At 36.4% G+C, this 23,727-nt stretch overlaps 2 protein-coding genes and 1 pseudogene across 12 annotated transcripts in view; 2 read left to right on the top strand and 1 right to left on the bottom strand.

Moving 5' to 3' along the window:
- Positions 1-23,727, bottom strand: part of LOC309641650 (uncharacterized protein) — a 134,627-nt gene that overhangs the window by 77,304 nt on the left and 33,596 nt on the right. The gene's annotated exons all lie outside the window — the stretch shown is intronic.
- LOC309641630 (olfactory receptor 9K2-like) lies at positions 4-10,459 on the top strand (annotated as a pseudogene). Its single transcript has one exon. The product of its transcript is annotated as an olfactory receptor 9K2-like (transcript).
- On the top strand, positions 10,451-18,268 carry OR9K2 (olfactory receptor family 9 subfamily K member 2). Of its 3 annotated transcripts, XM_082421855.1 has the most exons (3): positions 10,451-13,063; positions 13,392-13,468; positions 15,110-18,268. In XM_082421855.1, the coding sequence occupies exon 3, from the start codon at positions 15,122-15,124 to the stop codon at positions 16,061-16,063; it is 942 nt and encodes a 313-aa protein (XP_082277981.1). In that variant the 5' UTR covers positions 10,451-13,063; positions 13,392-13,468; positions 15,110-15,121; the 3' UTR covers positions 16,064-18,268. The 3 variants fall into 3 exon arrangements, with proteins under 3 accessions (XP_082277981.1, XP_082277982.1, XP_082277980.1); XM_082421856.1 differs by having other exon boundaries at positions 10,451-13,468; positions 15,113-18,268; XM_082421854.1 differs by having other exon boundaries at positions 10,451-13,468.

Raw genomic sequence — 23,727 nt, 5'->3', positions numbered from 1 at the left:
GAAAACAAAGCTGGATTTATAGTGATTTAACAAGTGTACACCTCTTAAATCAATTAATAGATCTTCATAAACCTTTAAGGAGGCATTACCAAGCAATCTTGAAGTATTTCTGTTCAAAAATTATTTCAATGAACACCTAGAAGGCAGCCAAGAACATTTTCTATATGATTAAAATACATTTTTCTTGAATTTCAAAATGTGCTGTGCCATGAGTGAAATATTATCAAGATGAAAGTAAAGCCTGATAATTCATATTTCATTGCTTTAAGGAAGATCATGGTTAAATCAGACTGGTAATATGATAACTGATGTTTAAAATATAGTACTAATGATGTGTATTCTATGATCTCTTTTTTTCTCTCTTGTTTCACTTCTTAGAAGAATTCAAAATTATAAAAATCCTCCATTGTCTCTATTTTTATTATTTCTTGCCTAATATGGACTTTTTATAATTCTATGAACAGAGATGAATCTTTTCTTAGTCTATATTCTATACTTTTGTACAAAAGCAATATAAATGATATTACTCTATTATATTATCCTAGGTTAGGTTATCCTTGAAATATTAATATGTTACTTTTATTGATATAGCATCAAAAAAGTAACATTTGACTTGGCTTAAGAACAAAATTTCTTCTCCTTCTCCATCTTCTGCTCCTTCTTCTTCCTCTTCTCCTCCTCCTCCTTTTTAAATAGGAGCAAAGTGTAAGGCCTATTAATCTTGTGTCTCTTTGCAGAAAGAAGTTTTGTGAAATGTTTTTAGCATGTTTCAGAAGTGCTTTCTATTCTAAATCTTCTTTTTCTGATTGCAAACCAACACATGACGGCTGATGCTTGAAACTGCTCCCTTCAGCTTTATGCCTAAAAAGAGTCATTCTATTAGTTCTAGAATAAAATATAATTGTCTTCATGTATGTTAACCTGTAAACTTAATTCATTCCCTCATCCCCCAATAAAACCAAACTGCTATACAATTATTTGAATGGATTTCAAATATGTAGTAGAGCAGTGGAGTGAGGATGGAGACTGAGAATAGTATTATTATTTTGTTCAGCCATTTCCCCCCTTGATTTGAATTTATATGAATTAACTTTACGTCCTTTTTTTTTTTTTTGGCCACGCAGTGCGTGGCCTGTGAGATCTTAGTTCCCCGACCAGGGATCAAACCCAGGCCCTCGGCAGTGAAAGCGTGGAGTCTTAACCACTGGACTGCCAGGGAATTCCCTCATGTCCTTTTTTGAGAAAGTTATTGGGAGAAACAAGTGAAAGAAGCAGAGAAGATCATGAAGGCTTTAGGATTCAAGGGATTTTTGCAGACCAGAGAAAAACAAAAAATAAAAGCTCTTACAATTGAGGGAATTTTGAGAGTCAAAAAGAAACTCAGCATACTCTCTAATTTTGATTGTTATATCATTCATTTTAATTTGGTAAAGACATTTTGTGGATCGTTTGCTGGTTTTTATTATCCATACCACTCTCTGGAAGGATAAATGACATTTGGTTTAAATGCCATCTAGAAGAAAAGATGTGTAAGATTATCCTTAATTGCTAGACAACTTAATTGACAATGAATGTGATTGTTTTACAGAGAAATAATAGAAATATTTCAAATTAACCAAAGTTGTCTTGGTTACTTAACAGGTCACCCAAATTCAAACAGGTTAATTTGGATGCTCCTAGGAAATCAATATGTATTTGTTCTTAAAACTACTGAGCTCTAACCATCATATTAAGAGTTCAGAAAAATTTGCTAATCTAATATATTCTTTTACACAGTTAACATTTTTGATTGGTTCCTTATAATGAAACTTCAATTTTTTTTCTCTTATTTAGAAAAGTTTGAGATGACATGGATGTCTTGACAGATTTATGTAGAGAAAACCAGGATCAATAAACGTCACAGGATAAAAAATATAAAGGTATCACTCACATTTTGCTTTTGCACTTAAATAAAATTAGACTAGCTCCAGAAGTTGAAGACTGATTTCATTTTAAAAGATCTCCAAGTATGACAGTTAGTTCTTTAGTAATGTACTTGCAGTTGTAAGAGCTCTTTTTGGTAGAAAGTTCATATTATCTTGGAATGTACTTTTAGCTTCCTTTTCCTTCATTTATTTTTTATTACTGAACTGAAGCAAAGTGTTACAGATAAAGATGAATATTAAATGATAAATTGAAATTTAAGGAAGTGTCTTTTTCTTAGTACAAGTTTATCAGATTTTAATATTTTGAAATCACAGATGACATCTCACAAAACATCTCATTTGACAAGGTAGAGAGATATAAATAAGTGTCAAGTTATGTTGTGTTGTAATTAACCCTAGACTTGAATTCAAAATATTTCATCTTGAGTCCAAATTCCATTTTTAACCAGGTGTGTTACCTTAGGCAAGTCAAACTATCTCTCATTTTCCTTTGGCCATGCGTGTAAGCTTCATGGGATAATAGATATGAAAGTATTATGTCAACTATAAAGTCTTTTTATTTATTTATTTTAAAATTTTTATTTATTTATTTTTGGCTGCGTTGGGTCTTCGTTGCTGTGTGCGGGCTTTCTTTACTTGTGGCAAGTGGGGGCTACTCTTCTTTGTGGTGCGCAGGCTTCTCATTGCGGTGGCTTCTCTTGTTGCGGAGCATGGGCTCTAGGCACACGGGCTTCAGTAGTTGTGGCACAAGGGCTTCAGTAGTTGTGGCTCGTGGGCTCTAGAGTGCTGGCTCAGTAGTTGTGGCTCGCAGGCTCTAGAGTGTAGGCTCAGTAGTTGCGGCGCACAGACTTAGTCGCTCCGCAGCATGTGGGATCTTCCCGGCCCAGGGCTCAAACTAGTGTTTCCTGAATCAGCAGGCGGATTCTTAACCACTGCGCCACCAGGGAAGCCCCTAGAAAGTCTTCTTAAATGTGAAGTGTTATTTGTGATAGTAGAGAAAGAGCAGAAACTTTACTTGTTGACTTTCTCTTATGCCTTTAAGCAGAAGTTTGCCATGGGTGATAAGGGAGGAGACAACCATTCGGAAGTGACTGACTTCATTCTTGCAGCATCAGGGTCTGTCCAGAGCTCCACAGTCTCCTCTTCCTGCTATTCCTGATTGTTTATGGGATAGTCCTTCTGGGAAACCTTAGTATGATCGGCATCATTGTGACTGATCCCTGGCTAAACACACCAATGTATTTCTTCCTAGGCAATCTCTCCATCATTGACCTCTCCTACTCCACTGTTATTGTACCCAGAGCCATGGTCAACATCCTGTCTCAGAAAAAGACCATATCCTTTGCAGGTTGTGTGGCTCAGCTGTTTCTTTATGCACTTTTCATGGTAACAGAGGCCTTTGTCTTGGCAGCCATGGCCTATGACCACTTCATTGCCATCTGCAACCTGCTCCTCTATACTGTCCGCATGTCAAGAAGTCTCTGTATCCAGTTGGTGGCTGGTTCTTATCTCTGTGGCTGGGTCAGTTCCATTCTTCAAATCAGTGTAACATTCTCAATGTCTTTCAGTGTCTCTCGAGTCAATGATCACTTCTACTGTGATTCAAACCCAATTGAGAAGATCTCCTGTTCCAATGTCTTTATCAATAAGATGGTGTCACTTAGTTTGGCTGTCCTCATTATTTGCCCACAATAGTTGTTATTGTAGTATCTTACATGATATTGTGTCCATAGTTTTAAAGATCCGCTCCAGCGAAGGAAGGAAGAAAGGCTTCTGCACTTGCAGCTCCCATCTGGGGGTTGTAAGTTTGCTCTATGGGACTGTCTCCTTTGTCTGTCTCACACCGCCAAATAACCCGGAACTTCGTAAAGTGGCTTCAGTATGTTACATTTTATTCACACCTATGCTGAACCCTTTACTCTACTCTCTAAGAAATAAGGATGTTAAAGATGCCATGAGAAAAGTCGTATGGAAGAAAAAAGTTTTACTCTAAATATACTTCCACTTGACTTACTGTTTCTTGCATCATTTGATTTTGTCCTCCGAGTCTCCTAGACTTATGCATTTAAAGCTCAGGTTTTAAAAACAATAAAAGCAAAACCAAAAACCCTAACTGTTTTATTCAACAGCATTAATAATAGTCCTATAAAGAATGCTACAAATTCACTTTTCACTATTTACTTTTCATTTTTCCTCAAGGCAATGTTAAATCTGAAAGTTCTGGACACCCATGAAAATTTGCTGTATTTCTAAAGAGACATATTTCTCACTCTCCAGGTAATAATATGTATGTAAATGGAGAAGTATAAAATTGTATTGTTTCTCTTCCCTGTATGCCTAAGTAAAATTTAGAAAATATGTAGTATAACAATTCACTTGGAAACTGTGTGACCCAACTGATTTATATGCAAATGACAGTATAAATGCTAGTGCTGTGTTTTGTTTTTGATGTCATGTCAAAGGTGTGAGGACATGTGTATATGATGAAGAGGAAAAGGAAAGATAAAATAACCAGTGATCTTTGTTGAATTAAAGGGGCCAAATAAGAAGAAACATGGGAAGATTGCATTGATTTGGTTTACATTATGACATTTTTAAATTATGACATTTTGGTTTTCCGTGAATGGCACAGTCTTCCTAATTTGCTCTCATATGATGAGAACATTTTATGATATTTATGATGTTTTACAGCTCATGTCCTCTATCTTTTGGGTAATACAAATTATTGGTAGTGAATATGCAATAAAGGAAAGCACTGTGTTGAAATAAAGTCAGTTTGAAAATCTCAGTTAAAAATATCACAGTCCTTTACAATAACCTCTATGGATAGCTGGATTATATGTAAATGTACATACATGTTTGTGTGCATGCATGTGTCTGTCTGTCTATGTATGAGTGTGTTTGGGTTATTTGAATATGGGGTAATTTTAAAATGTGATTAGTCCTAAATATCAGATGTCAATTGAGAAGGGAAGGGTGGTTAAAGCAGCATCCCACAGATTTGATAGGTATTAAGGGAAGCCAAGTTCTAGAGAAAGTCGTGCCAGAGTTATCATCTTTATAGTTGATATAAGTAATGCCTTAGTTAAACAATTACAATGCCTAAGTCAGGACAACATTAAATTCTAGACAAGAACTAAACCTAAGAAATAAAATATAATTACCAGTTTTGTCCGTACACCTGGCGTTGTGAAAACCTAAAATATGGATCTTTGATTAGGTCTTCTATTTTTCTGTTTTTGTTTAGATAGCAAAGCCTCCTATGATGAATGCACAACTGCATACATCTTTATGGGTTAATGTTTATTAGCGTAAGAGATTTGAGAAATAAATATTCTTATTGAATAAAGAGAGAAGCTAAGTGACAATAAGTCAAGGTTATATTTATCTCCTTCTCCCTAAACCTGTGGATCTACCATTTTTCTTGGTGCTCAGATTCTACCATTTTTCTTGATATTCAGAAAAATGTCATTTGAGGGTAGAATATGAATCCAAATAAGCTTGGGAAACTGAGCTTTGGCATTGATTATTATAAGTCTGGAAATACTCTTTTTAGGTTTAGGTTTTACTTATTTCCATTGCATGTCTATTACCCTTAGAATGTCACTCTTTGATGTATCTAACAAGTGTGGGTTATGAAGGACTATTGGGAAAAGGCAATAAAATATTGAATAAGAATATAGCCTAGATTAATTCGCTTTAGTTTTAGTCTGGTGGATTATATTTTCTGTTTTGTAGCCATAACAAATTACAGTATTCTTGTGTATAACCTCAAAAGTGGCATTGCTTAAATCACTCCAAATGTTGGAAGAAATCCGGGAAAGCTGAAAATCAAGGCAGATTGCTTTCAAACGTGTTAAATTAAGCTCTCTTTTACTTTCTTTTAATTGTCATAAACATTTTTCTTGGTAAATTTTTTTCTGGGTTCACAGGCCTTATATGAAAAGTAGTGCCTAATTTATATCTCTCTTGTTACATGTGCCATCAAGATTCCATCAGAACAACCCAGTGTCTTACCAAACTTTTGTTGGCTTTTATTGACAAAGTGTGTTCTTTTTCAATGATGCATGGATTGCCTACAAAACGCTGTCACATTCCAAGGGAGTCTGAAGATTGTATTCTGCATCATGTACATCATAAGTCGTTACTTTGAGGGGACTTGAAAACTGTATCCACATGGAGAAGTGTTTCAATAGGGATGTGATCTTGAGAGGCTGAAGATTGCATTAGACGTCTCAAACACTTAATTTGTTTGTACTGCATTGTCTCATCTTCCCTGGTTACAAATTTTTGGACATGCATGTATATTGATTGTCTTATAACATCATGTGCTGTATTTTGTCTTTAATTTTTTTTGATTGTTAATGTTTACCTAATGTTTAGTGTATTGATGCAGAAATTTGGTGAGGGCGTTTATACTAATATTTTCTATTGCTAGGATGCTAAGATTCTGTGACTCACATAATTGCAAATGATAATTCAAAAATTCACAAATGTAAGTTAAAATTAGTAAATTAAACATCTGTTGGGCAAACACCCAAAGCTTGCTCCATTTGTGTTTCCTTAGGATAATTTTAACTCTTATTATGAGATTTAAATTGTTGTGGTGATTAGAATAGCTGAACTGATTAGATATTGCAGAAATGTTGAAATTTGAATATGTATTGGACTGTTATTCTTACTCTTGTGAAGTATGAGATGTCACTTTATCCTATCCCATAATATCAGTATAAGTCATAAAATCAATAAAAAATTTTGAGTGTGCATAAGCTATTATATAAGTGATCTCAGTGAGTACAAAGCTACTTACTGTTAAGGGCTGGAGAGGGAGGGAGGGGAAGAAGAGGGAAAAGATGGGATAAGAAAAAAGCAAGGTATCCTGAAACTGAAAAGGGAATCCATTTCAACATCATTTCTTTTTTCTTTTTCTTTTCTTTTTTTTTTCAGTTGAAGAACAGATTTTCTTTTCCTTTCTTTAAAATTCTTTTTCAAATTCTTTTCCCATTTAGGTTGTTATATAATATTGAGCAGAGTTCCCTGTGCTATACAGTAGGTCCTTGTTGGTTATCCATTTTCAATACAGCAGTGTGTACATGACAATCCCAAACTCCCTAACTATCCCTCCCCACCACCATTCCCCACTGGTAACCATAAGTTCGTTCTCTAATTTTGTGAGTTTGTTTCTGTTTTGTGAATAAGATCATTTGTATCCTTTTTTTTTTAAAGATTCCATACATAAGTGATATCTCATGCAACTTAATATCAAAACAAACAACCCAATAAAAAAAATGGGCAGAAGACCCAAATAGACATTTCTCCAAAGAAGACATACAGATGGTCAACATCATTCCTTAATTATTCTAATTTGTAAAAATAAAAGACAAACGCCCCCAAAACTGTAATCAAAGACTAATTTTTATATTTCTTACTTTTACAGACTATGACTTCTAGATTTTAAAAATAGTTTCTTCTTTCCTTATCAACTTGTAAACAATCATTCATTTATTCACATTGTTTGGCACTGTGATGATGGGTATCAGTTTCCTCAATTACATGTCTTATAGTTAGATTTTTTTAGTGGCAACCCACATAACTGAACTTTGGATGACTTAAGCAAAAGATGAATAATTAGATATATAAAATTTTCTTTTGCTCTGGTGGCACATACACAATGATAAGGCTGGAGAAAGTGAGTCCCTAGGCAGCATTCTAGGAAGTTAGAGAGTGAAAAATAGGCAAAGAACCTTCAAATAGGATCCAAACTTGTCAAACGTCACACTATTAGAAATATTTACTTCAAGAAATTTCAGGCTCTTTGTTCCTCTGCTGGATAGTTCTGAGACAGGGTCTAAATAGCTCTAAAAGTCCACAAAATGTTTGGGCATATACTTTTCTTCAGTGTTTGGTCACCCAAAAATTAGACATAAATATTTAAAGAAGGTTTGTTGGAAGGATTTCAGTTCATATCTTACTCAAGAGTATCCAGCCTTCTCTTCATTCCAGTGACTCTTTGTGAACCAACTCAGGTCTAAGAATTGGGAGATGGGTATGATCTGAATCATGGTGGCTCAAGTCAGCTTTCTGTTGATTGGAGAGAGCTAATCTTTCTTTCTCTCTCTCTATCTCTCTCTCTCAGAAGAGTGTCCACTTTCTTTATTCCTAGATACTTCATGATTACCTAACCTTAGGTGGAGATTACTATACCACAAATATATATATTTGGACTAATAAGCTAGAGTTGCTACTGTTATGTTAACCAAATCTCCCTTTGCTCTCTCAGCCAGAGGCCACAGTTTGAACTCTCTCACTCCTCTATTCTCACTGATATCAGGAAGGCCATTTTAAGTTTAATGTCTGCCACCAACATCCTTAGAGAGAAGCATCCCAGCTGCTTTGAAAGTTGCTGGCTGTTTGCTTTGTCACTGGTGAAGGGAAGATTTTCTGACACCTCAGGGGCATCTAACCAGGATATATGAGACAAGAACTTCTATGGTTAATCCTCCTTGGCACTGCTATCTCCTAAAGATATTGAATTTCTTTTTCTACACTTTTCCCAAAGTGTTCTAGTGTCTTAACTTCCTTTAGAGATATCCAGTATTAGTTAATGAATTGTATTCATCAACCCAACCAACTACTAGACTTTGACTTATTTACATGAGCTAGCACACTAATTGTCAAAGCTTTGGTAAGTAAGAATTCTGCCCAGTATCTTCCTCCCCCTCAAGTAAAAGAGCCCTAAAAATTCATTCACACCAAAACATTTTTGCTAATATGTATCCAAAAAACACTCATAATTTTAAGCCAGTCTTCCACAAATTCTGCATCTGCCTGGGAGCAGTATTCATGTCTCAGCATGCTGGGTTCTGGTGCTAATAATCAAGCTCATAAAATGAAAATGAGGAGTGGAATGAAAGGGGAATTAGCTTCCTTCAAGGGAACTTCCCCAGCTAAAGGAGTAGCAGCATCTTAAAGTGAGCAGGGAATAACTCTGTCAGGGAGGTAGGTCTGCTTTCTTGTGCAAAGGTGGTTGGGGTAGAGTTTCCAAAATGTCAGAATTTTGAAACGTTTTAAGTAACGTTACAAACCTAGGAATCCTCAGTTAATTGTATGAGAGATATTGAAGGAATGAATCAACATACTTTGTGTTCAGCAAACCAAAACTTTACACTCTGGGTTTAGTTTTCTGTAATTTCATATCTGCAGCTGTAAAATATAGATTATTTTGTTATGGTGACAAGTTCCCTATCTAAAGAGAATTTAAGAATCTGACCTCAATTTTTGCTTTAAATTGTCAGAAGTACTCACAGCATGTTGCAGTCTTTGAATTACCCTTGCCATAATTACATCTCATAAAGGTAACTCTATTGGTCCATCAGATTCTTGCTTTCAGTGGGTATATGATGATTCCATTTAACCGTGTGGTAAGTTATAGACATTTTTGCCACAAATTATGCAAACAGCTAGCTAGGTTCTATTCTTAATATAAAATAAAGTTTCTTTTTCTTATATCATATTTTTGGCCAGATAAGCAATTAGGCCCAAACCCTAGTTTTCCCTGAAGCAATTACATCCATGCATTCCCTGGAACTGATTTTGAATATTTGTTTAAAGTTTTGGATACAAGTAACAGAAACTTAGTTAAGTAACCTAGGCAAAAAGTTATTTATTAGAAGGGTAAGGGTATTGGTTAACACACAGAATTGATAGGAAGGCAGAAGTTTCATGTTTAAAGCAGGGTAAGACCAAATACATTGCAGAGAACGAAGAATCAAGATATATAGGAATGGTCTGGCAGGGATCCATCTGAAAAAAAGTGTCACAAGTTGGAAATATAAACTTCAAGTATTATCATTCTCTGAGTTACGCTGCTAAAACTTCAAATTCCAGTGAGGAAGCATTCTATTGGCCTTTCTTTGGTATGGGCCTGTTTGCCAAGGGAAGATAAGACACCTAAATTGAGTCCAGTAGACTGTATCAAAATGGAATTTCCTAATGCCTCAAAAATAAATTAGGTGTTATTAAGGAAGGGGAAATGGAAACCAGAGAGCAAAAAAGCAATACATAGCCACTATACAGTTTGTATTTCATGAAACAGTTCATGAAAAAGAGACAAGGTTTTTTAACATATATATATTCATTCTTTTTCAGATTCTTTTCCATTATAGGTTATTACAAGATACTGAGTATAGTTCCCTGTGCTATACAGTAGGTCCTCGTTGTTTACCTATTTTATATATAGTAGTGTGTATATGTTAATCCCAAACTCCTAATTTATCTCTCCCCTGCTCCCCACCACTATCCTCTTTGGTAACCGTAAGTTTGTTTTCTGTGTCTGTGAATCTATTTCTGTTTTGTAAATAAGTTCATTTGTATCATTTTTTTTAGATTCCACATATGTGATATCATATGATATTTGTCTTTGTCTGACTTACTTCACTTAATGTGATAATCTCTAGGTCCATCCATGTTGCTGTAAATGGCATTATTTCATTCTTTTTTATGGCTGAGTAATATTCCATTGTTTGTGTGTCTGTGTGTGTATACACATACCACATCTTTATCCATTCATCAGTTGATGGACATTTAAGGTGTTTCTATGTCTTGGCTATTGTAAATAGTGCTGCTGTGAGCATTGGGGTGCAGGTATCTTTTCGAATTAGAGTTTTCTCTGGATATATGCCCAGGAGTGGGATTGCTCGATCACATGGTAACTCTGTTTTTAGTTTTTTAAGGAATCTCCGTACTGTTTTCCATAGAAGCTGCACCAAATTCCATTCCCACCAACAGTGTAGGAGGCTTCCCTTTTCTCCACACCCTCTCCAGCATTTATTGTTTGTGGATTTTTAATGATGGCCATTCTGACTGCTGTGAGGTGAAAGTAAGCACCCCCGGCCTTCAAAGCCAAACTTTCTGGAGGCTCATCTTCTCATCTTCCTAGCACAGGAATCCTGTGCACGGGATCCTGATATGAGCCTCAGACCCTTCGCTCCTTGGGGAGAACCTCTGCAATTGTAATTATTCTCCTGCTTGTAGGTCACCCACCTGTTTGTGGGTCACCCTGGAGTATGGGTCTTGGCTAAACTGAGACTCTGCCCCTCCTACCCTTCTCGTTGTGGTTTCTTCTTTATACCTTTAGTTGTAGAAGATATTTTCTGGTAAGTTCTGGTTTTACTTATAAATAGCTGTTCCGTAAATAGTTGTAATTTTGATGTGCCCCTGAGAGGAGGTGAGCTCAGGGTCTTCTTATTCTGCCATCTTGGGAATTCTCTGCTCAAATTGCTTCTGCTAATACTGGTATACCCTATTAGGACTCAACAAAAGTCTTATTCACTATTATGCCATATTGCACTAGTGGTTTGGTGCAAGGCACTCACTTTACAAGAAGAGAAGTAAGGTGATGCACTCACACCCATGAAAGTCAATAGAATTATCATGAAGCTAGTCAAACAGAGTCAGATGAATTTATGGAATGGTGGAATCACTTACTGAAGACTCAGTTGTTGAACCAATTGGCTGGCAATACTTTACAAAATTGGGTTATTGTCATCCAGGATATGGTCTGTGCTCTGCATTCAGAACCAATTTATGAAGATATTTCTTTCCTAATCAGACTATGGTCCAACTACAATGGGTCAAAGTGGGAATGCCAACCACCACTATAAAACCTACTAACCCACTCTCAACGTTTTTTCTTCACTGTCTGAGACGTTTGACTTTGCTGAATTAGAATACCTACTACCCAACAGACAGATGATTTTACTAGGGGACACAGCAATTGCTCCTGCCTCCTGGGCATACATTTCACTGAACACAGGTAAACAAAATGCTTTGTATTCTTTTGGGTAACTGATACTGATTAGCAAAAGATATTAATAGAAAGGAGAAAAGGAGGAGGATGGTAGTGACCCAAGGAATTTTCCAGGATGCCTCCTAATACTAATATGAATGAACAACTACAGCAATTCAACATGACAAGACCACAAGGGCTCAGATCCTTCAGCAATGAGGTTTGCATCACCGCACCAGGTAAACAACTTTTGGACACTGTGGTTATTGTTGAGACCAGGGGGAATATGGAAAGAAAAATACCAACTATTGCCTTCAACCAGTTGCACATATAAGGACTTTATGAGCCACCATTATTTTCTTCCTTTTTACCTATTCTCCTTCCCTTACTATGTTACAACATGTATTTATGGCAGTTAGCTTAATAATTTAATTTATATCAAATACAAATTGGGATTTTCTTGACTGATATAAAACAGTTTAAAAATTATTTTGAAGTGTATATAATGACTGTTGAGAAACTAATACATGACATCTGGATAAACATCTTTGAATCAATTAAAGTTACAAAGTGAACCTATCTTTAGATATAGTTAATCATTATCTATCCTGTACTTAACCAATTAGGGGGCACTTACTGGGCTTTGCCCCACATCTTAGTCATGCTGCTGTACTCTTTATTATCAATTATTATTGACACAATGTTTCTAAAGAATAAATATGGAGAGTTTTGAGTAAAAATGAAATGAACTTTACGGATAGGAACAAAATTTCCCTGTAAGTTATGTTTCATAATATAATATTTCCTTTCATATCTATTTCTATTTGCCTACCAAAAACTTTGCTGAAATGATAAATTGAAATGCTCCTTTTCAGTGAAGAAATTAAGACTGAAAGATGGTTTTGGTCCCTCCCAAAGGATTCTCACAATAAGAAAACAGCTCTTGTAAGTATTTTGACTCCTATTAGGCTTAGGCTCCTTTTTGTTCCCATTTTCTTTCTTTCTTTTCTTCTTTTCTTTTTAAAATCTGGAGTCTCTGTGTTCCTCATGGACCTTGGCTCTGGAGCCTAGATATCTTAATAACTAATTTATGCTTCTTTCTTTCCCAGGAGGACTATCTCCCAGAAGGTGAGGGGAACCTCAATGCTGTAATTATTTGAAAAATGTGCATTGTTATGTCAAAACCAAAGCCATTATAAATAACTGCTGCTGATATTTTGGCAGATTATCAGAGATTCCAGATGATTCAGGGCCTCTACTTGGATATCTAAGACAATCTATTTTCCTTCTTAAAAGCGTTCAAGCTCCCAAGAACGCAGGAGAGAGAATATCCTGCAGATTGATTCCTCAGGTTCACTTTGCATAACTACAGAATATAATTCCTGGAAATATTTCAGAGTTAGCCCAGCATCATTTGGAAAATTCACTTGTTTCTCTTTTTACAAAGGACAATAACATTTTCCAGTATCAACTACTAAAGGAAAGGAGAGTAGTTTATATAGAGCAATAAGGAAAATAACTTTATTTTCTCTATGGGAAGAATATGAAACTGGGATAATGAACACACCTTTGGAAATTTTTTTTGGGGGGAAGGGGTTCATTTTATCTTGACATAATGATTTTTCATTACTTGTAGTTGTAACATAGTCATTAATTAACTTTATGTTTACTCTTTCTAGAATTAATAACAAGACAAAAACATCAGAATTCTGCTGCTTCCTTTTACAGAATATGACAAATTACCCAACAATATAAGGTAAGAGTAAAATTTCAAACGTGAGTTTTTGACAAATAATAAATCACAAACTGACTACTTGTCTACTGGCTACCCTGGGAAAAACTCTCCCTTTTCCAGGCATAAATGGCTTCAGTCATAAACTTATTAACATTGGAATGAGTTTGATAGGAGTAAATCTCAAAAATTAAAATGATCTGTTTCCTTGCCCCTAGGCAAGATTAAAGAAATATAAATAAAATATATCATTTTTCAAAAAAGATTTCACAACTACTTTAGTTTCTTTTCACTGCCTAAATAGCTTATACTTCCTCAGACCCTAAGTATGATCTTTTTAAAATCTTGTTCCTTTATAATTATTTGAATATTTAATTTTTGATGGAGTTGGCGCATAACAAAAATTTATCAAGAAGACATCATGCCATTTTCCTGGAAGTCATCTTTTTTTAGGCAAAATATTACATTTCTCTCAGATTTCTTTATCAAAGGTGATAGATATCACACAGTGATTAAGAGCATGGATTCTGGAGCCAGGTTTCTTGGCTTCAAATTCCAATTCTGACCCTAGTATGTGGCTTTCAACATATATTATTTCTTGGTACCTCATTTTCCTTACTGTAAACTGGGGACTATAATAGTACTCAGCTCATATTATTGTTGTATGTATTGAATGAGCTACTATGAAAGCATTTAGAAAAGTAGCCTATAAAAGGTGCCACATAATGTTTGCTATTATTATTGTTGTCTAAGCAGAGTCATGCATACAAAGCCCTGAGGGGAGAGAAAGAGGGACCATGAGCTCAAAATCTTGTTTGAGCTGTCTAGTAAATGAACTAATGATGGCTGTGAAGGTTATATCCAGGGTAAATAAGAATTCAATCAAAAATTTCTTCATATGTATCTTTTGTTTAGTATCCATTTCTAAAGAAATTCTTCTGTCTAGTCAGTGTAAGGCTTTTTCTTTAAAAACTATGAGCTGTCAGTTGGGGAAATGCAGGGAAATTGTATTTATGAAAGGGGTTTTGAGGCTCATCTGGAGAAATAGCATGCAAGTGCTAACAATTTTTGTGCTTGGTTGTGCACAACTTTTTCTTTGTAAGTGTATAACTTACATCGGAATTGAAAGTTTCCATTACCCACAAAAAGTAATTGCACCTTTTAAGTAGTCTTAAAATTCAGTCACTTTCTTTGTATCTGCTGGTACTTAAGCCCTCCAAGCTAAGTTTTCCTAAACTAGACAGCTGAAGCCCCTAATATCTCTAAACCCAGACACCAAAATTGCTTAAAAATGTCATTTATTGAAATATTTGTGCTCTCTCCCAATCACCGTTTCATGACATTAAATTTATTGCATAAATCACAAATTGGAAATATATACAGAAGTGATACTTGCAAATGTGAAAGGTATTTGGATGAAAAGGCATGGCATTAGACTCAGAGGAAAAAGCTCTAATTCCACCACTTGTATGAATTAGGACATAAAACTAACATTTTGGTTCCTCATCCGTTGCAGTTGGCTTAAATTTAAGTCACTGCAATTTTTAAGGTTAAAATAAATAATGATTTTAGAATAACTTTGTGAATACTAATACTGTAAGAGATTATTTGTAGCTAGGATGAAAGCCAAGAGTTCATTTGTTTATTTTGCCTTGTGCCTCTCAGCAGGTTTCTGGCATGGCTGACAGGGGAACAAGCAATCGCTCAGAAGTGACTGACTTCATCCTTGTAGGCTTCAGGGTCCGCCCAGAGCTCCACATTCTCCTCTTCCTGCTATTTCTGCTTGTCTATGCCATGATCCTTCTAGGGAATGTTGGCATGATGGTCATCATTATGACCGATCCCCGGCTGAACACACCAATGTATTTCTTCCTGGGCAACCTCTCCTTCATTGATCTCTTCTGTTCATCTGTTATTGTACCCAAGGCGATGATCAACTTCTGGTCTGAGAGCAAGTCCATCTCCTTCGCAGGCTGTGTGACCCAGCTCTTTCTCTTTGCCCTCTTCATTGTGACTGAGGGATTTCTCCTGGCAGCCATGGCTTACGACCGCTTCATTGCCATCTGCAGCCCACTCCTCTACTCTGTCCACATGTCAACACGTCTCTGTGCTCAGTTGGTGGTTGGTTCCTATTTTTGTGGCTGCATCAGCTCAATTCTTCAGACCAGGATGACATTTACTTTATCCTTTTGTGCTTCTCGGGCCATTGACCACTTTTACTGTGATACTCGCCCACTTGAGAGACTATCTTGTTCTGACCTCTTCATCCATAAAGTGGTTTCTTTCTCCTTATCTGGCATCATTATCTTGCCTACCATCATAGTTATTATTGTTTCTTATTTGTATATTGTGTCCACAGTTCTAAAGATACCCTCCACTGAGGGACGTAAGAAAGCCTTCTCCACCTGCAGCTCTCACCTGGGAGTCGTGGGTGTACTGTATGGTGCTGTATTTTTTATGTATCTCACTCCTGACAGATATCCTGAGCTGAGTAAAGTGGCCTCATTATGTTACACCCTAGTCACTCCCATGTTGAATCCTTTGATTTACTCTTTGAGAAACAAAGATGTGAAAGAGGCTCTAAACAAACTTTTGGAGAAGAAAAGTACTATTCTGTGATTATTCTTTCTCTTCCACTAATGATGTTGTGGCTGTTTATTTTGTACTCCTGGCCATCAATGAAATTTATTCTCCCGAGTATCATAAAAATATTATTGAAAGCTTTTTAAGGTAATGTATCCTTCCCATATATTACTTTGTTTTTCCATCTGAGACATTGTCAATCCTAAATGTCCTGGATATTGGAGATGTTCTGGACATTAGAGAAGCATTTTTCAAGGTGAATTTTCACACTGATCTCAAATAACATTTTATTTCACAGAATTGATTTCTATTTATTTTTATGGCATACTGCTGAACACCATTTTTATATATTATTATAGCATTTAAGCAATTATTTTGTCTGATGTTAGTCTCTGGAATTGCTCCTTTGCTTGCACATTTTGGTCATTGACAAAAGTGTTCAACTTATTTTTTAAAGTAAAATATTTCTCAATTTTATTACTAGTTTCTCTAGCATATTAAATGGCATTGACCTGAAACAAAAAGACTGCCAAATATTTCTCTAGCAAAGGTGGGTTTATTTGGGATCAGCAGAGAATTGCAATTTGTAGTCTGTAATCATGGTGAGCCACACACAAGTCCCTGCATGTCAAGGGAAGGAAAACAGTTTTATAGAGGGAAGAGGAAGTTGGGAGGGCTAAAGAGAACAGAATCCCTGGCTTTTCATTGGCTGAGTCTTTGCCAGGGAAGAAGAGGAATCTTCTTCTTGTGTAGCCCTTCCAAAGGAATAGATCAAAGGATGAAAAACGCAGCATCATTTTAGAGAAGAAAAGCCCTGGTCCTGAAAGAATGGGTTGAAGACCAGCCACCTTAGGAGAAGCAGTCCCCGTTCTGCAGGGAATAGGCTGAAGGCTAGTCACTTTCAGTGGAACAGTCTGATCTCAAATCTTACCAAAGTGCCAAACGAGTACTAACCTAAAGAACAACGCCTTAACCAGAAGGACAAAACCTTTAAATAGATCCCAGATAAAGCCTGGAGATCTTCAAATGCAAAGAGGGTGCAAGCTCAGATCCAGGAGAAAGCCACACCTTCAAACTCCAGGGTAGGTGAGAAAAACAGTAAGCAACAATGGGCTCAAATGAGGGTACTGCACCTGTTTGCTCACCAGTCCCAGAACTGTCAGGAGTCTTCTCTGGTCCCTGTATGGGCCACCGAAATGTTCCCCTGAAACAAATAGACTGCCAGGTATTTCTCCAGCAAACATGGGTTTACTGGGGAGCAGCAGAGAACTGCAATTCAGGGTCTGCAACCATGGCAAGACACATGTAAGTCCCTGAATGGCAAGGGAAGGAGAACTCTTTTAAAGAAGGAAAAAGAAAGATTGGGTGCTATAGTGAACAAAGGGTCCCTGGCTTTTCATTGGCTGGGTCCTTGACAGGAAGGAAGAGGTGTCTCTGTCCTTCCTGCTGGGCTCTGTTTTTGTTGTTGGGCGTGAGAGCTCCCCTCTCTCTGAGCTTCCAACTCTATTTAACTGAGGTTTCTGTTGACTCATTTTTTTACAATCATTGTTGAATTTTCACTATTTTATACATGTTCTATCAAGAAGAAGTAATAAGAAGAAACAAACAATAAATAATCTTCATTATAGGCATTAACTTGGGAAATTGTATATTGAGTGTGTCTGAGGCCCTGCTTGTTGCTGGATCCTAATATAAAGAACCAAAGTGGGGGACAGAGATATACAAACATTTTTGAGCAATCATTCCCTCAAATGGATCTTCATAATTCTTTCCTATATTAATTATTTAAGGAATTTTTAATAAAAGTATAGAAGTCAGGCATTCATCAAAATAGACTGTGACCCAAAATTTACTATGTCTCTGTATCTTCATTCATTCGATTAATTTTATTTACTCTCTGTGTAATATGTTCTGGTCTTGTGGTAGGCTCAGGTATAAATAACCTTATTCTTTAGGGAATTTACAATTTAATGTGGGAATCAGATCCTTGGACAATTAAAATCTGGAGATTTTATTTTATTGTTTATTGTAAGCGAACAATAAACATAGAGATTGCAAGGTGGGGTGCCTGAGAGTGGGTGTTGATGATCAGGGAAAGTCTTCTTAGGGTTATATGGAAAATATATTTAAAGGACATAAGATTGGAGTCAGGGAAACTGCTGTATCACTTTATGTTATTGATGGGGCTTGAAGTATGCCAATGTAAATTTTAAAAGGCTTATTTAAAAATGACAGGTGAAATACACAGAACATAATAACTGATTAGTATGAGGGGAATGTACCAAAAGAGGTGTGTCTCATCTTTTTTAACTTGAATGATGTGTGTGGTGATGGTACAAACACATAAAAAGTAAAGGAGCTGTTAGCAAACTACAAACAGAAGGGAATTTCCTTAACTTGAAAAGTAACATCTACCAAAAACCTAGAGCTAAGATCATATTTAACGGTGAGAAACCAGAAGCTTTCTTGCTAAGATTAGGAACAAGGCAAGGAAGTCCCCACTACAAAACCTTTTCAACATCCAGCTGTAAGTCTTAGCTAATGCAATAGACAAGAAAAGGAAAGTGTTATGCGCTGAATTATGTTTTTCAAAACTCATATTTTGAAGCCCTAACCCCAGTACTGTAGTATATGACTATAGAGTTGAACCTTGAACAACACGGGTTTAAACTGTGCAGGTCCACTTATACACGAATTTTTTTTGTCCAATAAATGTATTAGAAATTTGTTTGATATTTGCGACAAAACTTGCAGATGAACTATGTAGGCTAGAAATATTGAAAAAATTAAGAAAAAGTTAGGTATGTCATGAATACATAAAATGTATGTAGATACTACTCTATTTTATCATTTACTACCATAAAATATACACAAATCTATTATAAAAAGTTAAAATTTATCAAAACTGAGGCACACACTTACAGACCATACTTGGCACCATTCTCAGTTGAGAGAAATATAAAAAACATAAAGATGCAGTATTAAATCATAACTACAGGAAATTGGTTGTAGTACATACTGTACTACTGTAATAATTTTGTAGCCACCTCCTGTTGCTGTTGTGTTGAGCTCAAATGCTGTGAGTATCCACTTAAAAACACCATGTGACACTAATCATCTCCGCGTGAGCAGTTAGTCTCTCCAGTGAACTGGGTACCACAATAAAACGTGATCTTTCCCAGTTCTCATGTATTTTTCATCATGTTTAGTGCAATACCTTGAATAACTTAAATAACACCATGGGACTCCTACGAAATGCCACTAGTGATGCCAGAAGTGCTCCTAAGAAGCAGAGAATAGTCATGACGTTACAAGAAAAAGTTGAATTGCTTGGTATGTACTGAAGATTGAGGTCTGTAGCTATGACTGCCTGCCATTTTAAGATGAATGAATCCAGTGTAAGGACTACTATAAAAAAAGAAAAAGAAATTTGTGAAGCTGTTGCAGTAGCTATGCCAGCAGGCATGAAAACCTTGCACTTTTGTGAAATACTTTATCTCGTATTAAAAATGCAGCTTTTATTGGGTGTAGGATTGCTATAAGAAAGCCATATCTTATAGACTCTGATATGATTTGAGAAAAAGTGAAGTCATTACACCACAACTTAAAGCAAAAGGAAGGTGGAGGATCTAAAACTGGAGAATTTGATGCCAGCAAAGGATGGTTTGATAATTTTAGAAAGAGGTTTGGCTTAAAAAGTGTCAAGATAACAGAGGAAGCAGCTTCTGCTGACCAAGAGGCAGCAGATGAGTTCCCAAATGCCATTAAGAAAATCACTGAGGAGAGAGGATGTTTGCCTGAACCAGTTTTTAAAGCAGATAAAAGTGCCTTATTCTTGGGGAAAAATGCCGCAAAGGATATTTATTAGTAAGGAAGAGAAGCAAGCACCAGGATTTAAGGCAGGAATGGATAGGCTCACCCTACTGTTTTGTGCAAATGCATTCAGTTTATGATCAGGACTGTCCTTAGCTATAAAACTACTCACCCCCAAGTCTTAAAGGGAAGAGATAAACTCTAGCTGCCAATCTTTTAGTTGTACAGCAAGAAGGACTAGACAAGTACCCTCTTTTTTTCTGGACTGGTTCAGTTGATGCTTTGTCCCTAAAGTCAGGAAGTACCTTGCCAGTAAGGGTCTGCCTTAAACTTTTTTTTTTTTTTGATATTGGACAGTGTCCCTGGCCACCCAGAACCCCATGAGTTAAACACCAAAGGTATCTACTTGCTCCCTGAACACAACATCTCTAATTCAGCCCCCTGATTAGGGGGCATATGGATCTTTAAGGCTCATTATACGTGATACCCTATGGAACGGATTGTCAATGCTATGGAAGAGAATGTTGACAGACAGAGCATTATGAAAGTCTGAAAGGATTACACCATTGAAGATGCCATCATTGTTATAGAAAAAGCTGTAAAAGCCATCAAGCCTGAAACAGTAAACTCCTGCTGGAGAAAACTCTGTCCAGATGTCGTGCATGACTTCACGTGATTTACAACAAAGCCAACCAAAAAAATCATGAAAGATATTGAGGATATGGAAGAAAAGGTGGTGAGGTGGGTAAAGTGTTTCAAGATATGGATCTTGTAGAGAATGGACTTGAGGACACGGGGAGAGGGAAGGGTAAGCTGCGACAAAGTGAGAAAGTGGCATGGACATATATACACTACCAAATGTAAAATAGATAGCTAGTGGGAAGCAGCCGCATAGCACAGGGAGATCAGCTCAGTGCTTTGTGACCACCTAGAGAGGTGGAATAGGGAGGGTGGGAGGGAGATGCAAGAGGGAGGGGATATGGGGATATGTGTATATGTATAGCTGATTCACTTAGTTATACAGCAGAAACTAACACAACATTGTAAAGCAATTATACTCCAATAAAGATGTTTAAAAAATAATAAATAAATAAACATGGGAAACACACATTAAAAAAAAAAAGATATGGATCTTGGAGAAATTCAAGAGCTAATAATTGAAGGAGAAAAGCCATATGATCATCTCAATAGATGCAGAGAAAGCTTTCAACAAAATTCAACACCCATTTATGATAAAAACCCTCCAGAAAGCAGGCATAGAGGGAACTTTCCTCAACATAATAAAGGTCATATATGACAAACCTACAACCAACATCGTCCTCAACGCTGAAAAACTGAAACCATTTCCACTAAGAGCAGGAACAAGACAAGGTTGCCCACTCTTACCACTATTATTCAACATAGTTTTGGAAGTTTTAGCCATAGCAATCAGAGAAGAAAAAGAAATAAAAGGAATCCAAATTGGAAAAGAAGAAGTAAAGCTGTCACTGTTTGCAGATGACATGATACTATACATAGAGAATCCTAAAGATGCTACCAGAAAACTACTAGAGGTGATCAATGAATTTGGTAAAGTAGCAGGATACAAAATTAATGCACAGAAATCTCTTGCATTCCTATACACTAATGATGAAAAATCTGAAAGTGAAATTAAGGAAACACTCTCATTTACCACTGCAACAAAAAGAATAAAATATCTAGGAATAAACCTATCTAAGGAGACAAAAGACCTGTAGGCAGAAAATTATAAGACACTGATGAAATAAATTAAAGATGATACAAATAGATGGAGAAATATACCATGCTCTTGGATTGGAAGAATCAACACTGTGAAAATGACTCTACTACCCAAAGCAATCTACAGATTCAATGCAATCCCTATCAAACTACCACTGGCATTTTTCACAGAACTAGAACAAAAAATTTCACAATTTGTATGGAAACACAAAAGACCCCGAATAGCCAAAGCAATCTTGAGAAAGGAAAAAGGAGCTGGAGGAATCAGGCTCCCTGACTTCAGACTATACTACAAAGCTACAGTAATCAAGACAATATGGTACTGGCACAAAAACAGAAATACAGATCAATGGAACAGGATAGAAAGCCCAGAGATAAACCCACGCACTATGGTCACCTTATTTTTGATAAAGGAGGCAAGAATATACAGTGGAGAAAAGACAGCTTCTTCAATAAATGGTGCAGGGAAAACAGGACCACTACATGTAAAAGAATGTAATTAGAACACTCCCTAACATCATACACAAAAATAAACTCAAAATGGATTAAAGACCTAAATGTAAGGCCAGACACCATCAAAGTCTTAGAGGAAATCATAGGCAGAACACTCTATGACATAAATCACAACAAGATCCTTTTTGACCCACCTCCTAGAGAAATGGAAATAAAAACAAAAATAAACAAATGGGACCTAATGAAACTTAAAAGCTTTTGCACAGCAAAGGAAACCATAAACAAGACGAAAAGACAACCCTCAGAATGGGAGAAAATATTTGCAAATGAAACAACTGACAAAGGATTAATCTCCAAAACATACAAGCAACTCATGCAGCTCAGTATCAAAAAAACAAACAACCCAATCCAAAAATGGGCAGAAGACCTAAATAGACATTTCTCCAAAGAAGATATACAGATTGCCAACAAACACATGAAAGGATGCTCAACATCACTAATCATTAGAGAAATGCAAATCAAAACTACAATGAGATATCATCTCACACCGATCAGAATGGCCATCATCAAAAAATCTACAAACATTAAATGCTGGAGAGGGTGTGGAGAAAAGGGAACCCTCTTGCACTGTTGGTGGGAATGTAAATTGATACAGCCACTATGGAGAACAGTATGGAGGTTCCTTAAAAAACTAAAACTAGAACTACCATACGACCCAGCAATCCCACTACTGGGCATATACCCTGAGAAAACCATAATTCAAAAAGAGTCATGTACCACAATGTTCATTGCAGCTCTATTTACAATAGCCAGGACATGGCAGTGACCTAAGTGTCCATCAACAGATGAATGGATAAAGAAGATGTGGCACATATATACAATGGAATATTACTCAGCCATAAAAAGGAACGAAACTGAGTTATTTGTAGTGAGGTGGATGGACCTAGAGACTGTCATACAGAGTGAAGTAAGTCAGAAAGAGAAAAACAAATACCATATGCCAAGACATATATATGGAATCTAAAAAAGAAAGAAAGAAAGAAAAACAATGGTCAGAAGAACCTAGGGGCAAGATGGGAATAAAGATGCAGACCTACTAGAGAATGGACTTGAGGATATGGGGAGGGGGAAGGGTAAGCTGGGACAAAGTGAGAGGTGGCATGGACATATATACATTACCAAACGTAAAATAGATAGCTAGTGGGAAGCAGCTGCATAGCACAGAGAGATCAGCTCAGTGCTTTGTGACCACCTAGAGGGGTGGGGTAGGGAGGGTGGGAAGGAGGGAGATGCAAGAGGGAAGAGATATGGGGACATATGTATATGTATAACTGATTCACTTTTTTATAAAGCAGAAACTAACACACCATTGTAAACCAATTATACTCCAATAAAGATGTTAAAAAAAAAAAGAACTAATAAACACCACAACAGAGGAGTTAACAGAAGATGATTTGACGGAAATGAGTGCTTCTGAACCAGTGCCAGATGATGAGGATGAAGATGTAGAAGAAACAGCGCCAGAAGACAAATTGACATTAGACAATCTGGCAGAAGGGCTCCAATTATTTAAGACTGCTTTTGACTTCTTTTAGGACATAAACCTTTCTATTATACAGGAACTGAAACTAAAGCAAAAGATGGAAGAAGGATTGCTACTGTATAGAAACATTTTTAGAGAAATAAAAAAGCAAAAC

Source organism: Balaenoptera physalus (genome assembly GCF_965194825.1).
Source record: "Balaenoptera physalus genome assembly, chromosome: 13".
NCBI classification, from domain to species: domain Eukaryota; kingdom Metazoa; phylum Chordata; class Mammalia; order Artiodactyla; family Balaenopteridae; genus Balaenoptera; species Balaenoptera physalus.
This window is presented reverse-complemented; position numbering and strand designations above follow the sequence as displayed.